Below are 17,275 nucleotides of genomic sequence, written 5' to 3'. Positions count from 1 at the left end.
GCTTTTTAATCAGCAACATAAATTTGGCTTTAATGTCCACGTTGCTGCTTGCCAAAAGATCAGCTACTTTTATTTTTTTCTGAAGGGTGTACATTAAAGATCAGCAGAAATAATTAACTGCTAAGATAGTATTATTTTAAAGGTTGATGTAATTTAATAATATAATACTGTGGAGTTAGCACCTGCATAATCTCTCTTCCTATTTTGATGTAATCTGAAAGTTTATTTAAATAAAATCCCTCTGAATCCTGAAGTCAAAACATAACTGAAAGATATCAAAGTATGTCAAAATATTGAAGAGGTTTTCATCTGTTACAGTTTCTTACAGCTGAATAGTTTAGGTGTGGGATTTTTGAGTCGAGTATTCTTTTCATTTCTGTGTAGTTATTCTTCAAAGAGTCATAATTCTTATTTGACTTAATTAAACAGTGTTAGCTTTTATGGGGTTTAACTTTTGTTGTTGTGGCTGTCTCCTTTCTTCTACCAATGCATGCAGTCAACAACAGATATCTCAAACATCTGTAAAAAGTGCTTTTCAATTTATTTTTAAAAGTCAGACTCCCCCTATCAGGTTTCCTTGTTTGAATTTAAAAACATGGAAAAGGCTTATTTCTGTTCAGCAGAAGTTTTCAAGTTGATAGATGTTTGTAATTGTCCTCCTGTGTTATGTATGCAGACCAAATCATAAACACAGTTTGTTTTTGCATTGAAGAATAAGTTTGTTAATTTGTACTTCTGGTATGCAATAAAATTACATGCATTGTATCTTGTAAACTTGAAAAATAGTTGCATTAAATAGCTGCAGAAGGATGAGCCTGAACAGCATACTGGGGTCTGAGAATCATGAGAGGCTGTAGTCTGGGAAGTTGCTTTTGTTGTCCAGGTGTGGCTTAAGAGGAAGGAGGGAAATTCTACCCCTTCCTGTTAAAACCATCTCACCTTACTCTGTGGCCTGTTTAACAGTACTCAGTTCTCAGTGTGGTAATCACCTCTCCAGATTTTGGGCAGTAGATAAGATGGCAGCAGTGTTGGAGGAGAGGAAATTGTGTGTGCCAGGGGAAATGCTGAGGTTCTGCTGAAGCTGCTGGTGCCTGCCTCTCCACCCATGACCTGATGTACAGGAGGAGAGGCAGCAGCTGTCCTTGTGTGACAGTCATCATCTTTGTGGTTTTTTAGGTGAAGATTGGGTCGGGTGCAATGGAAATGAAGTACCTTTCTATGTAGCATATGGATAAATTTTGGAACTGCTAGGAGATATTGTGGAAGCCAGAAGTATAAATGTTTTTTTTTTTTTAATCAGTCTACTTAAAGAAAAGACCACTGATGGTAACTAAATACAAATACATAGGTGTACCCCCTGCCACTGGATACATTCCTTATGGTTTTTAATGCCCTATTTTCTGTAAATGTAGTCTAATGCAAGTAGACTGTCACAGGATAAACAGATGTTTTGTGAACTAGAACTGAGAGATAAATATGGGTGGAATGGAGTTATGAAACCAGACTGTTGAAATTGCCAGTGATGTTTTTGGTACAGTTTTTTGTGAGAGGTCATTTAGTGCTCTTGTCTGTACAGGCTACCTATTTCTTTGTGACCAGTTCATACTGCAAAGGTCTACTGGTATGTGAAAACAAAAACTCCTTGAGCTTTCTAAGAAAATCAGAGCCAACCCTTAGTAACTGTTCTTTCAAAGATGCAGGACATGGAGGGAGTAAGACACCACCAATGACAGTACTTGAATTAAAGCTACTTATGTCATCTGTTAATACTTTTTGCAAATCTCCTAGTTGTATAGCCAGGAGTGGCAACCAGTTTACAATTGTCCCTTTCTTCAGGAATCTGAATGAAGTTATTTATGATTGATCAGTATTTCTTCAGGTAGAAAGAAGGCAAGTAGAATTTTTTTTTAAGAATACAAGTGTACATGACCTACATTTGAATATAAAACTTAATTGTTTTGTACCCTGATAGATAAATCAGCTTGAATGCCATGTTTTCTGTTGACAGTCTCATGTAAGTGAAACTGTTTCATAGACTTCTTGCAGGTGTGCAGTGTTTTTTTCTAAGTCGTCACTTTCATGTTTTGTTTTTTCAGCTTCTACTCACAGTACTTCATAGAAATGTGTCAGTGTTTTCCTACTAAAGAAAAGCATATACAACACTGAGGTTCAGAAGTGTTTTCCAGTCTTTCACAGTGTACTCCCTGGAAGCTGGGAAAATTAATCTTGCCACACCTAGTTCTATACTGTGTCTAGATTCTTTGCACTAGCCTAACTAGCTTTGACCAATTTTAAATAGATCCTTGTTGTTCTGCAGACTGCACTGTGTATGATTTCTGGAGCTCATCCTCAGGGAGTGACATTAGCTGCAATTTGAAATTCATTGGAAAAATGTCAGCAGGAAGATGTCTACCTGTAGAAAGAGGAGAATGTCCAAGAAAAGACCCTGCAGTCCAATATTTACACGTGTAGTGAAACAGTTGTTGTAACAAAACAGTTGTTTTCATAAACTTAGCTAAAACATCGCTTTTTAACTAGGAAAGTCAGTTTCTAGGTTCTTATATTATTTGGCATTAGGTATGTACCACTGTTTTTTCCTTTGTTTTGGGGGATGCCAGTGTCTCTCTTTGAATTCTTGTGTGTAAAGAACTTTTTTGATCTTTAAGTATGCAATTTCTGTCTATTTGTTTCTTCTGGATTGGTTACAAGACTTTGCATTTTTATTTGAGCAAGTGAATTGAACTTCTGAAAGTATTTTACAGGCCTATGCAGATGTCAATTGGCAAGTAACAGGCCCAGTAATGTTTTCCTAGTAATCTTGGGCCCAATTATGCTGAGACACTCAGCTTTGTAGAGTAGAACAGGAGCAAGGTCTGCCCCAGAAGAACTTTCCTTATTGTTCTGTCTTCTTTAATGTCTTTATACTTGGCCATTCTCATGTAAGAAACTAGATTTACCTCTGTCCTTAGCTTTCTAGTCAGCTTAACATACACCAGTCCTAACAACAGCACTTCCTTTTGCAAGTTCAACTCAAACCATGTAAACTTTATGGCAAAGATATTGGCAATCTTTTCTTTATGCCCCTGTTTTTGGAAAATATTCATCCTTTTGATCCACAGTTTCCAGAGTTTGGGTTCTCACTGTCATAAAGAGGAAACGGTATATGAAATTCCATTATTTAATTTCCAACTCTTCTCAATAACCTAATGAGGAGGGAACTATCACTGTTTTACCTCAGAATTTCTTTCAGGTAAGGCAATCCCCAGCTCCCTTTTTGATATTTTGGGTTTCTGTATTTTGAAGCAGTCTTCACTATTTTTCTTGAGGTTATGTGGGGGAGTGAAGGTAGGGTTTGTTCCAGCATTAGATTGCTCCTACTTTGACATGTTAACTATGTTGTAAAAGCCTTTGAAAGATACCCCATTACATGTACTTGTATTTCCAAAATGGTTTTGACAGTCCCTCACAAAAGCTTTTTAAAGTGCCAGTTTGTAATGGATTAAGAAGAAAGGGCCTCTGGTGAAATAGCATGAGAATTCAAGTATAAACATGTGGCAAGCCCTTGTTAGGAAGGGGAGTACTGATGATGCCACCACTCTGGCTCGGCTCTGAGGTTTGCTCCATTCAGCATGGTCATAAGCAACTGTGAAAATAAAGTTAATTAGGAGGGAATAAAGGTGGGGTTTAACATTTCTGAAAACTAAAGGTAGTGGATTTGTGGTAGTGAATGCTTGTGTTAATATAAAATTGTAAGTGACAGTAAGTGTGGATAAAAGAAAAACTGGAGGAAGAAAACCCACCATCTCTGCAATGCTGGACTTCTGATCAGTTAGTGTCCGAAGAAATCTTTTTTGTATCTGAATGAGATATACTGCCATAGCTCCTTAATAAATTCATTAGGAGAGGTTGTTGTCATTTACTGGAGGGTTAAGAGTTACCTGAGGAGTGGTACTTGTGCATCTGCAGTGCTGAATGCTGTGTACCAGTGTAACCAAGCAAAAGGGGTATAAAATCAAGTCACACAAGCTAGCAGTAGTCACGTGGATTAGTTGAAGTTGGAACTGACAAAGACTTCCAGTGTCTCTAAGGAAAAATGTTTGTAAGTGGCAGATGTGCTACAGTTCTTATGTGTGGGGGATACTGCTTGGTTTTCAGGGAACTGCATAGAAGTGGTTGATAAAATATCATAGAGAGCCATTTTGTATTAGGTGCATGTCACTTCTCATAATTTTCTTCTATTTAATGTCTGAGATTGAATATGTGCTTGAAAACATGTTAAAATTCTGGTTTTACAGAAAGTTGTTGAGCTTTTATTTTTCCTGAAACATTTTCACTGCAACCTGTTTATTGTCAGCAGAGTGAGAGAATGGTTGTTACATTCTTCTGTAAGTAGAAAATTCCAGTGTGCTTCTTTTGCATAAATGTGTGCCTATTTAAAATTATCATTTATTCTTCATCATACAAGGTATATGATGCATTTATTTTTCTTGATCTATCATTTATTTTTGTAGAATTTTCCAGAAAAGGATCTTCTACACTGCCATTCTAAGGATGTGATTGAAGCTCATTTTATGGCTTGTATAAAAGAAGCAGATGCTTTAAAGCACAAAAGTCAAGTCATCAATGAAATGCAAAAAAAGGATCATAAGCAATTGTGGATGGGATTACAGAATGGTAAATACAACGCATCAAGTATTAATTATATTCAGGTTGAGCAACCTAATAAATAATTTCTTCAAATTTCATTTACTGCATGAGATATAAAATGTCATTGTTCTGCAGAATTTTTGTCTAATGTCATGGAAAGCATTGATGGTTTTGGTGGTTTATAGTTTTTTTAAATTAAAATAATAATTTTGGTGATAATTCAAATGTGCCTGGAGTTATTCAAGGAATTAGATTGGGTCGTGACTGTTTTAACAAACCAAAACTAGCAGCAAATCAAAATAGATAAATATTGTCTAGTGTACTTCTGTGCAAATGATGGCCTTTATTTGGAAAACACCTGTGGTGTAAGTATTCAGTATTAGCTGTCTTGGACCATACATAAGAGATTGTCTCCTCTAGTTAATGCCTATGGATTGTCACTGGTAACAATACAAGTAAACTTCAAAAAAAGTTGTCCAGTAGATTTAATAATTTTACTTTTCTCCCTGCCATTTTTTAAATTGCTTGATGGCTTTCACAAGGACTTCTGCAAAAATAAGTATTGACTTGGAAAAGTCAGCAAAATAATTCAGAACAAGATCTTTAATTAGTGTTCTTACTTTGCAGAAATGGTATGAATCAATATTACAGTGCACAATAAAACTTTAGTTTGTAGTGCCTTCTGTATTAAGGTTTGTAGAGCTTGTAAGGTTAAAAAGGTTTGGTAAGTATTTCAGAAACTGCTCTCTGGAATGGGTGATCATGTCACTTTTATTGCACTTTTCACATCTCTTGAAGCTGTCATTTATATTATCCCTAGTAAATTTATTTTATGAAAACATTTTACTATAAGCATGAAGAGGTTTATTCTGTGTTGCAGGACAAAATACTGAACAGTTAGAATGAATGTCTTCCCATATATGTATAAGAACAATTAAATGAAAAAGGAGAACCTTAGACTGCAAGAAGAGTTGAACTATGCTTTTGGTTTAGACCAGAAGGTTCCAAGTTAGTTTTGGTTTAATGTGTATGTTTAGTGGGTGTGTGGCTTTTTTTTTTCCATTGTTGTGTAGTGGTACTGCCTTTCATATTAAAGGTACTCTAGTGATCATTTTGAAGATGAATCGTTATTAGAAACTCTGCTTTCTATTTTTTATTTAATTGGACGAGAGTTAGAAATTAAAGCATTATCTTAATTTGCCATTTGAGTAGTAAGATCTTGAGGAAGCCCATGCATACCTCCAAAATGAAACAGTGGAAGTTAAAGTTCTTTAACCAGAAGTAACAGAATCTTGACACTCTTAATATTTAAGGAAATAGGACAGATAAACAGCATGGTTTTTTTTGTGCTCATCTTAGGCTTTATCTTTTAGTTGATTATTTGTCTAAGAATATCTTCAGTTGTAGGCAAAGGAGAATTTTTCTGTTTTGCACTATAATGTTAAGAACAGAGGTTGCCTACCAAAGTTGATTTCAAGGTTTCACTGTACTTAATGAGAAATTGCACCTGTGGAATCTGACACCTGAATGAGAAGTATAAGCAATCTTTCAAATGCTAATTTTAATTTCTCAACTCTTCATAAAAGAGAAACAAGAAAAGATTGTGAAACCAAGAAAACTCTTTTTAAGCATGTTGTAGCTTTCAATATGTTTATATAGGTTTTCGTTTGAGATGTAATAATTTTAAACCACTTTGTGAAACAGAATAAATGACCACAAAAAAGAAAAGAAAGTAGCATTTGTGATAAAACTGCTTTGTAAGTAAAGGTACATCTGCAGACTCTTTTTGCTGTGCAACTTCAAACAATTTTCTTCAGTTCTTAATTACAGGAAGTGTTACTTGTTTAATGAGTGATAGCATTACTTAGAAGACATGTCCTGAATTTACGTTTTTGGAAAAAAAATATATCCAGTTTTGTTTGGAGAAATATAACTATGAAGTAATTTGGTATAAATGTTTCTGCTGAGAAGCAGTTACTTGAACAGGTAACTCATGAAACTAAGCAGTTGCTGTAAGTTGCAGCACAGAAGAGCTGTAATAGTGAATTTGTGGGAAAATCTTATGCTGGTAACAGCTGGTGGTTATTCATATCAACCTGTACATCCCTCCTCCCACCATTTCTGGTTTTATGTTAATCTGATACCAAATTAGGAAAGAAAACATATTCTTCTATATTGTGCTGTGGTTTTTCTTGCTCTTCACAGACAATTTTTGATTCATAAACCAGATATTTCTGAGGCGGAACACTTCTTTGGGACAGGTACATTTTTGACCAACCATGGATGTCTGTCTGTGGTAGGGAAGTGCTGAAAGCAGACTATGCAGCTATACTGACCTTTGTTCTTTTGTATGAATTGTTCAAATTCTTTGGTCAGAATTCATGGAAAATGTTACTACTGTTTTTGCTTTGATAGAGTTATGGCCATTTTTATCATGCATGAAAGGGATTTTCAAGTGGGTGGGTTTTTTTCTTCTTGCCTTTTGTGTGGAAAAATAAAAGGCTTTCAGCTTTGAAACTCTTAAGACTCTATAGGCCTACTGATGAGTCAGGATCAAACCAATGAAATCCCAACTGTTTCCAGGGGGACAGTTGTATTTTTTACATGATTCAAAGAATTAATATCTATAACTTCAGTATATAATGGCTCTAATAAATGAGGGGATTTAGATTCAGCACATCTGCTTTTTATCAGTTATGGACTAACAGAAGCGACTGTACCCTGAAACTTTCACAGGCATCATTTATAACCAATGAAGAATAGACTTGGTATTTCTGATATATGAGTGGGAGAAATAAACAGTAAGAACTCATAACTATTTTAAGGTTTTTTTTATATATTATAAAATATAATGAAGTCATTATTTTACTGAAAATACTATGGAAAAAGGATGTAATGCTCATTCATGCTGTAGGGCTTACCAGAAGTTAAGTGGCCATATTGAATTGTTCTTAATAGAGGAGGAAAAATCCTGCAAGCATTCAGAATATACAATATTTTGTCTTTTAATGCATCTGATTTCTCTCTTGCCTTACTGACAGAATCAGGCCTGTGTTGTCTTGCATTTCATTCCAAAACTTATCTAAACTGTTCTTGGGTTTTTGAGAGCCAGAGGTGTTTGTTCTCAGTTACCACATTTCTGTTTAGAAATGTTCAAACTGCAAAAAAGGGAGTGTCCTACAGCCTTTCTTGTGCTGCATACACTTGACCCGCTCAGGTTTGACGGGTGTGTTTCTCCTCCTCACAGAGAACTGGTGGAAGCAATGCTCTCCTTTACCCCATGGTGAGCACGCTTTAGTAGCTGAACAAATCTTTGTGATCTCAACTCATCATTTGAAATTTGCTTCGAAAATCTTCTGGAGTTATTCAGGAGAAGCTACTGGTTTTTAAATGCAAAGCTACCTTGTTTACTTCTTCCCTGTATTGCTACCAAAATGGGGAGTTCTTTCCATGTTCAATCTGTGGAGGTTTGGTTAACTGTGAAAAAAGATTAAATAATTCATTTGAACTTTGAAAATTAGTGTATTGGTTAAAAGTGATTTTAAAAAGCCAATCATTACCTTCCTGGGCTTCCTTAGTTAAAAATGTCCCAAAATGCATCAAGTTGCTTTATAACTACCATCAGTACCTGCTTATTCTGGAGTTCAGCTAGCATGGCACACACCAGACATCAGTGTTACTGGTACCGTGGAACTGAGGGAATGTGATTTAGAGTGGTTCAGACAGCCCTGCACAAAGTCATCCCAGTGCTGGTTTGGTGTTGAGCAGGGTCTGGACCTGCAGAGTGAATCAGCTGGTTGTTAATGATATTCCAAGTGGCATAAAGGGGTTTTTTTAAATCCAAATACGTGATTCATCTTTTTGTATTTTGAAATTTTAATTTATTTTTTATTTTAATACAGTGTAATTTGTATTAAAGGGATGTTTTGGGTTTTTTTCCATGGCAGCAGGTTTTGTTTGGGGTTTAGTTGGTAATGGATTGCGACCTAGACCTCACTGTTAGTTCTGCAGTGTTTATGGGATTGTTACCCTTTCTGCACAAATGACTAAGCCAATGCTCCACTCATATGGGTGAAGTATTGTGAGTCTAAACTGCCATACCCCTGAAACTGCTTCTGGCTTTGTTTGTCCTCTGTGCTGGCCTGGTGTCTGCTTGAATAATAGCTGCCCTTTGCTGTGGCACAACGGTGGGGAATTGTTGGCAGCCTGCATTTCCCCCTTGCCTTTCTCTTCTCTGCTCTCAAGCAGGAGGGCAGAGCAGGTCTGTCTGTCTGTCTGAGGCCAGTGAGAACCAGTGGGTCTCAAAGGAGGGCAAGAAGGCAGAGAAGGACGGAAAGCAGAAGGTAACACAGTATTCACAATCCTGCTGAAGTCTCTGCCACCAGAGCAGGTTGCATAGAGATGAGGTAGAGATTGTGTTTCTAGCATTTTCACCCTCTTGTGTTAGATGGCCATGTGTCCAATGAAAACCATTACACTCTGAAGGAGCAAACTTCAAGGTCTCTTTTTGCTGCCTTCTGCTTTTCTTCCTCCCCTCCCTCTCAAAATAAGTCATTTCCTGAAAAATCTGTATGGGCTAACTAAAATTTAGAGTAAAGTGTCTCTGAAAAATAGACTTCACTTTTAAATTTAACTTCCTTTAGTTGTTGAGGGTTTCTTGTTTTGCAATCTGAAATGTTTCTAAGTTACTTTCTCCTAGTAAACGCCTGAATTTATTAATATGTATTAACATGAAGGTTCCTTAACTTTTAAGAAAAGCTTTTTTTAGTAGTACAGTGAGAGCAAATAGTACAGGGAAAGCAAAGTGGGTTAGAAAGTTACATGGTGTTATGCTGCTCTGTTTTCATATTTATAGAGAAGGCATAATTAGAAATGAAGAAATCAAAATTGCAAGGCTATCCTAGACATGGAGCAGAGAGCTGGTGGATGGATAGAATTGTCAGGAGTCCTTTTCCCTTTGACTTTCTCAGGAAAGTCTGTAACAAGCCCTGCTTCTAATTCCTATACAACCTGTGGGGTATGTGTTTCAAAAATGGCTTTGCCTTTCTCCTGATCCTGTCTCACAGCAGAACAGCAGAAGTGAGTGCATGGATGATTGGCCAGCACTGAACCCACCACACTCATCAGCACATTGTTTGGGAAAACCTCAACACTGGGGAAATCTGAAATTGGCGAACCAAAACCACTACAACTTGTCTGTCATCAGAGCTTTCCTTTTAGTTTATGTGACAGGGCTTCTGAGATCACCTGGTTTTTGCTATAGAGAAAGCTTTGTAGGATCTATGCGTTTTGTTATTTGAATAAAAGAAAGGAAGTAGTCCATCTTGATGACTTTCTTTGCCTAAACCTTTTCCAGGTAAACTGGTGACCTAGAAATGAAGGGAGGTGGTGGTAAGGAAACGGTAAAGTACTTAAAGTGAAACTTCTGGTTTGTGAGTATGTTTAGTAAGTGAAAAGAATGTTGGTAAGGTATGGCTCCCTTGTGTATACTGTAAGAAAACGGGGAAAATGCCTTTTTGATCTGATAGATAACCTGAAGAATGACATGCTGCTTTCTTGTACAGTCTTCAAAATGTCCTCTCACGTTGAATTTTGTTACTTTGCTATCTGTGACATGAAGAATATTTTCACATATTTCTGTGGCTTCTGCTACATTAAGTCAAAACTGTTCTAAGGTCCCATCTCTATATCTGATAGTGACTCATATATGAAGATAGTCTGAAAAGCTCAGTAAAGTTGTGTTCCTTTTTCATTGGTGGATTTGTATAATATACCATGGTTTTTCAAATGCCCAGGTAAACTAGGTATTTAACAGCAAGAATAGTTTAACTGTGGCAATGTGTAAAATGGAAGAGAAAAATAAAAATCTTAATAATGTCATACCAGTATTTCAAGCTGTGATCTCAAAAAAGTTGTCACTAACTGTAGTAGTCATTGAGAGTCAGATATGTACCAAAATCTTCCTGAAGTCCTTGATAGTTGTAATTATTGGTGTTTTTATAAAACAAGAATATGAATGATGAATTCAGGTGAACTAAGTAATTTAGAGACAAGTCTTTATATAGCTGGGAAATTATAGTAATCAGCTGTTCTGAATAGCACAGAAACTAGTTTTAAAGTGTTCAAAATACTTACTTCATCAACAAAAACTCCTTCATGCTTGAAGCATACCACATGAGAACTTAAGTTTTTATAAAATTGGTTAGAAATACCAGTGAGCAGAATTATATATGCATGCAGAGTCTTAGTCTTCCTGGGAACAATGTGGAAGTAGTATTTATAGTAAATTTCGAGAAGCCTTTTTTTTTTGGCTACAGCAGTTAAAAGCAACGCTTTTTAAAACATGAGTCAGTAGAAAATATGCTTGCTTTAACATTAAAGGAATACACTTTGTATCCTTGACTTTCCGCTTCAACTCTCTGTACCCTACCCTAGTTTGATTATATATATGTGACAGATTAACCCTTAGTGAGTTTGTCTGTGAGTGAAGGGAAAAGTTGGTGGAAGCAGTTGGTGGATTGGAGGGCAGATCTGCCATTCGGAGGGGTCATGATGGTCTGGAGCCTCCCAGAGCTGACACACAAGAGACTGGAAAAAGCCCGTGGCAGTCTAAGAGCTGACTGGGAAGCAGCTTTCTGGAAGTGGGTAATGGTGAACAAGAAACTGAGTTGAAAGCCTCTTGTGTGGTGTTGCCAAAATAAAGATTAACCTGGGAGCTACTCAAACTGTTGTGCCCCCTGCTTGGCTCAGCACTTGTAAAGCTGTACTGGGAGTGCTGTGTCCTCTTGGACCCCCAGCCAAAAGGAATGTGGCAAACAGAAAAGAATCCAGCAGAGTGCTGGTAAAACTCTTAGGGGCTGGAGCACATGCTGTATTATAGAGTGGGGCAACTGCCTTGTTTGGCCTGAAGATGAGGAGGAAGCTGAAGGTGTATTTAATACCAGCTTTACCTGAAAGGAAGGCCCCTAGAGCAGATGGAGTCAGACTCCCCTCACTCTTGTCTCCCCTGTCAGTGGATCTGGGCAATTACCAAACAAGAAACAGTTACTAGTTACAGCAGCAGGAAGTCTGATGGTTCATGGGGAAGGGAGGGTGGGGTGTGCTGGGGAGTAAAAGTGGTTGAGTGGAAACCCACAGAGACTGTCAAACTTCACTGGGCAAGGTCTTGAGCTAACTCATTGAACTTTGTGTAGGCAGCTCTTTTGGGACAAGGTGAGGAGCTGCTATTCCAAAGCTTGACCTCCAAAAGCACTTCCGAACTAAAGTTTTTCTGTTGTTCTTGTACATGAGTCTGTAGTCTCTTAGTGCTCTCCCCAGTTATTCCATGGTTCATATGGCTGTTAGAGAGTGGTGAACCACTGAGAAAGGACAAATTTTGTGTTTTTTAAATTTTAATACTGAACATAGTTGCCTGCAAGTTGGTATTGCTTGCACAGAGCTACAGATACTATTTAATTTCTGTTTAATTTATTGCAATAAATGTCTTTAAGAAGAAACCATGAATAGTCCAGACAAAATTGTGCGTATGTGCTACCCCAAGGGCTACGCCAGTTTGTGCACTTCTTTGGCTTTCTAAAAAGATGCTGAAATACAAGAATTAGTATTAGTATTTCCTTTCTGAATTTCAGGTCTTTCAACTCATTTTTTATTAGTTCTTTCTGTTTTCTAAACCCTCTCAACAGCCTTCTTGAAATATGTCCAGTCCTAGAATCTGATAATCTCTGATAGTTACATCGCTATCAATTACAGAAACAAAATGGTTCCTTATTATTATGATACTTTTGTTGATAAAGTTAAAGATTAGGGTGGAGTTTTTTAGTTCTTTTGCCTACTGCACTACAGTGAGAACTTCATTTTAACTGTCTGTATGCTTTTACCAGGGCTTTTCATTGTAAGGTATTTGCAGGTGTATTTTTCCATTCTGTGGTAATTGCCCAGATTTTGTGTGTGCAGATTTAAGGCTATACTGTAGTGAAATGCACGTGTTGATGGGGAGCAGTTGGGCAGTGCCCTTTACCCTCTCAGTGGTCCATCCTGTTGTAGCCTCATGTGGCTGAAGGGGACGTGTCTAACTTCAAGATCCACGTGAAATTTCAAGTTGTTTGAAGCATGACAGCACTTGAGTTTCAGAAAATGACTGTAAGAGGCTAGTATGAGTGAAACTAATTTTTCTGGTTGCCTGAGGACCATTTCAGGCTGAGACTCAGGGGCAAAAGGGAGCCCAGCCTTTTAGCCCTTAGCTGGGACTAATCCTTAGTTAACACTGCTCTACAGTAAGAGGTTCAGCAATTGCTGTCTATTAACAACAAAGTATGATGGTATTACCAAGAACTTTTTAACATAACAAGGTATAAATTTGGATTAATTTCAACGACTGCTAAAGGATCTCTATCGGTTTTTCTGTGTCTGGATTGAAGGCACTTGAGATGGTATTTCATGTTCAAACTCAGGTTTATTATTTCTTATCAGTAAAACAGTCTCACTACTGTGAGTTTGGCAGCTTTTCATTGGAAGGCACAAAATGGCCAACAATCTCTTGTTACAAGGTCTTTTAAGACTAAACTATCCAATTAGGAACTGACACCTGGATTATTTTCCCTTTTAACCCAATAACTGATCCCAAAGAGCCTGCAGTGGGGACTTTTCTGCCCAATTACAAAATGCCACCCAAACCCATGAAGAAGAAGGAAGAAGAAACATAAAGAAGAAACCCAGGACTACACCTGTGCCCTCCATCTTGCTTCCATCCACAACATACTAAAAATCCCAAAAGCTAAATTTCTCATCAAGTGATACACCTACACTACTCTCTATAATCTGTTTCACACTTTTGTGGATTCTAGTCTATCTTGAAGTCTGGGAAACTCTCTGTGAATGAGGGTCAAAGTCAGTGCTCCCCTGGGGAGACAGAGAAATATTCCCGGTGCCCTGGGTTTCCACAGATCTCCAGTCTGGTTTAATGGAGGAAACAACAATTCCCAGTGTTTCCCTGTGTCAGTAATTCTTTCAGCAGTTTTAATGGGTACTTTAAGGACATGAATAATTTCACTGATCAGTTTCTGAACCCTACATGCATAATGTGGCATACTGTATTTGTAAATTTATATTTGAGTTTGCTTTATTGCTTAATGAATTTGTGTACTAAGATTATTGTCATGGGTGACATTAATTCTTTGTAGTTTTGCCAACTCATAGATTCTGTGCATCTCTGTAGTACTGAAGGCTGATGTCTGTCTTTTGGGCATTCAGTGACTGCATTTCTATGCAATAGATAGTTATAAATATTAGCAACTTGGCTGATATATTTATCAATTATTTGGCCATTAACTTTCTAATCTTTGACATAAAATACATAGCGAAGTTTTTGTATTTAATTTTAGGCAAATTTATGTAGAATCATCATCTCTTGTTTAAGAAATATGATTAGTGGAGTCATATCAAACTTCTATACTGTCACTAATCTCACTTCTATTCAAATCTTATTGTCATTACTTTAGATACTGTTATTCAGATAGGGACATCTGCCTTTTGCAAGTACTCTTTTTGCTAATACAGAAACTCTCTAACACTTCAAGCAAGCTGTGAAAAACAAAAGGAATCAGATTTGACTGTTAGGGTGGTTTAGATGTCATGCAAACTGTGTAAGCTTTTTACGAGGGAGGGAGACAAGGGTGTAAAGTGCTTTTGCTGATAGGTAGAGAACTCTTCCTTGTTTACTGGCTTGATGAAAACTCAGTTTTGTTTTGATTGTTGAATTTCCAGCCAGTACCTTCTGTCTTTGTCCTGTCTAGCCAATAAACTAATTAGCTCTTCCAGCTCAGTGTAGCACTAATAGCTTCCTTGAGACTTTGCAAAAATAGGGGGTACTGATACATAAAAATGAGAGAAGCAAGAATCCTTTCACTTAGGTTTTTAAGGAGATTGGGGTGGAAATTCGTCAGTGGTTTTGTTTGTCTATTTAAGCTTTTAGTCTTAAGGATTCTGTGAAAAGCAGTCACTTTTGGATTTTGTACTTTTGGAGCTTTAGGATTCTGGCACTCAGCCAGTGCTCTGCTAGTAAAGGTTCTTGCCAGGTCATATATATCAATATGCAAACTGGATAACCTTTTTTTCTCCTGCTTGCTTTAAGAATTTGTCTTAGTTTTCTTACACCCAACTCTGTCTCCTGTGGTGAACATCCTATATCCCTGGCAAGATGTTTGGAGGGCAGCAATATAAGGTTGTGAGGAGGAATTTGTTTAGAGGTCTTCAGACAGTGCTGTACACAGTGGAGATCTCAAGATATCTGACTCCATTATGTCTAGCTAAAATTCCTGGGTTATCAGGTGGATTGACAGAACATGCTTGATTACAAAATGCAACAAGTTCATAATTCAACTGTTGCAGATTTATTGCTGTTGTATTTGGAAACCATAGGAACTATTAGAACTTTGAACAATAGATTGTCTTAAGCACTGCCTGAGTGTTCAGAGAATAATCTGAGGGGTATAAATTTTTAATTTTGATTGCCTTAAATAAGATTACCAGGTTTCTGGCATGTTTTGTGGGAGGTGAGGAAGCGGGAATGAAGAACAGAAGTGAGTTAACTGCACATTACTACTGTTTAACTTCTTTTTGTCATCCAGAACCTTCCTTGTTTGCCATATTTGCATGCCACAAGGGTTGATATGCCTATTTTTCTGACATAAGTCCTTTAGCTGTTCATAATGCTCATTTCTGGTGAATTTTGAGAACGGTAAACTGTTCAACCAACATTCCTAATTACAGTAATATGAGCATTAAACAAGTAAATCAAGTTAATGTTTGTTTTATTTCTGTTCAAGTAGGATGTCTCCAAATATGGAGATTCCTTATTTAACTCTGCTGAAGCTCACTAGCTTAAGTAGGTCTGAATTGTTTTGTTTTGTGTATCACCATAACAGTTTTCTCAAGTGAGTTAGAAGTGGTAATTGAAGTATAAATCTATCAGTGCCTGCTGTGGAATGCCTGTTCACACATCTGTAGTGAAAGCTACAAGTCATTCTGAGTGCTGCCTGCAAGCAAAAAGGAAGCATGCTAAATCTTCACCTTGCTAAATCTTCACCTTCCCTCTGAAAGAGTTCCTGAGGAGGAGGCAGTCATCTTTGTGTTGGACATTTTCAGACTAAACCTCTGACTCTGCAGACTGGGGTTCCCAAATGTGGGATTGTTTGATTGCAGACTGCTCCAGGGCTGTCACTGTCACTCCCAGCCCAGTGAGTGATGGGGTGCCACCCTGCATCCAGGCAGCTCCTCGTGCTGGGCAGGTGCCTGCCTGGTGCTGCTGACTGTGGCTCAGGTAAGTGCCTGTCAAGAGGCACTTGCTGCTAATCAGGAAACAAGGGTGTGGAAGTACTTTCTCAGATAAGTATCAGGAAATGCTGCTACAGCATACCTGGCAGGAGTTTGTTCCCAGTTTCTTGGGAATTCCTACCTTGTGTTGCATTCAGTCAGGAAAAGCAATGTATTATAAACCCTGCAGTATATGCTAACCTGTGCCTTTTAGTGCATTGACAGGCATCTGTGCTGTATGCTGGAGTGAAGTAAATCTCAAACTCATTTTCTGCAATTGGTTTAAGTGTAATCAGCACTTTTGGAAGCAGGAAGAACCTTTTTCCTGTGAATACATTTCTGACTTTTACCTTGTTTCACTGGGGCTGAATTTTGTAATGGGTATATTCTATTAGAGCTCAGCTTCTTGAGACTTGGCTGAACATTGTACCAAGGAGAGAAAATTGGAGACTGTTTGTTTCTTCTATGGAAACATCCTCTGTGTTTGGTGTCTTGGGCCACTAAGGAATTTGATCTCTTGCTCTTCCCCTTCTAAAGCTGCCTTCTTCAGTAAGGCTAGCACCAGCTTTATTCATCTTAGCTCTTTGTATTTCTTTCTATCACTTCTGGTGCTAGTAATTTGCTTCATTTGAATAACTGATTTGCATATATGAAAGCCTTTATTACTCTTAAATTAATTTTAAAGTACATTAAGAGTACATTTTAAATGTACTCTTAGTACATTTTAAATGTAATAAACTATTCCGTTCTTGTAGTGTATGGATAGCATGAAATGATGTGCAGGCAATTTACCCTACTTACTTGGATAATAACAGAAATGTGTTACAAGCATAAACTTTTATTTTCAGGTTGTGTCATGAATCTGGCAGTATATTTTCTGATCATATCATGCATTGTTGCAGATTATTTTAAGATCTACATATCCAAACGTAAACCACTCAAGAAGTATTTCTCTTGCTTTAGTTTCTTTATGCTTTACACCCATTGCTCAGTTATAGCTAATAACAATTAGATGTTTTTAGCAGACTGTGAGACAGTATGAACCAGCAACATCAGGGAGTGGAGAAACAGGCACTGTTAATTGAGGTAATGAAATCCAAAATTTATAGCCCAGTATTTCCTCAGCAGTGGGAGATAAGATATGAGTTAAAGTTGCTTTCTCTTTCAATTCAATAAATCACCACATCACTGTTTTCATAGGAGAATGTAGATGACCTACCTTTGGCTTCAGGCTAAATAGGAAAGAGAAATGTGGGGAAAATTAATTCAGACAGGTTAAACTTCTGTAAGAAAAGCTTGCATGATATTCCAGTTGTGT

The 17,275-nt window shown here is 37.4% G+C and overlaps 1 protein-coding gene across 3 annotated transcripts in view; it reads left to right on the top strand.

Moving 5' to 3' along the window:
* Nucleotides 1-17,275, top strand: part of ATG5 (autophagy related 5) — a 71,746-nt gene that overhangs the window by 13,532 nt on the left and 40,939 nt on the right. For all 3 annotated transcript variants that reach the window (XR_004060584.1, XM_030944840.1, XM_030944841.1), the window contains one exon: nucleotides 4,512-4,674. Coding sequence is in view for 2 of the 3 variants with exons in the window: in XM_030944840.1 (XP_030800700.1) it covers nucleotides 4,512-4,674 (163 nt within the window). In the remaining variant the exon portion in view is untranslated. The remainder of the gene's footprint in view (nucleotides 1-4,511; nucleotides 4,675-17,275) is intronic.

This window comes from Camarhynchus parvulus, chromosome 3, assembly GCF_901933205.1.
Source record: "Camarhynchus parvulus chromosome 3, STF_HiC, whole genome shotgun sequence".
In the NCBI taxonomy this organism is placed as follows: Eukaryota; Metazoa; Chordata; class Aves; order Passeriformes; family Thraupidae; genus Camarhynchus; species Camarhynchus parvulus.
This window is presented reverse-complemented; position numbering and strand designations above follow the sequence as displayed.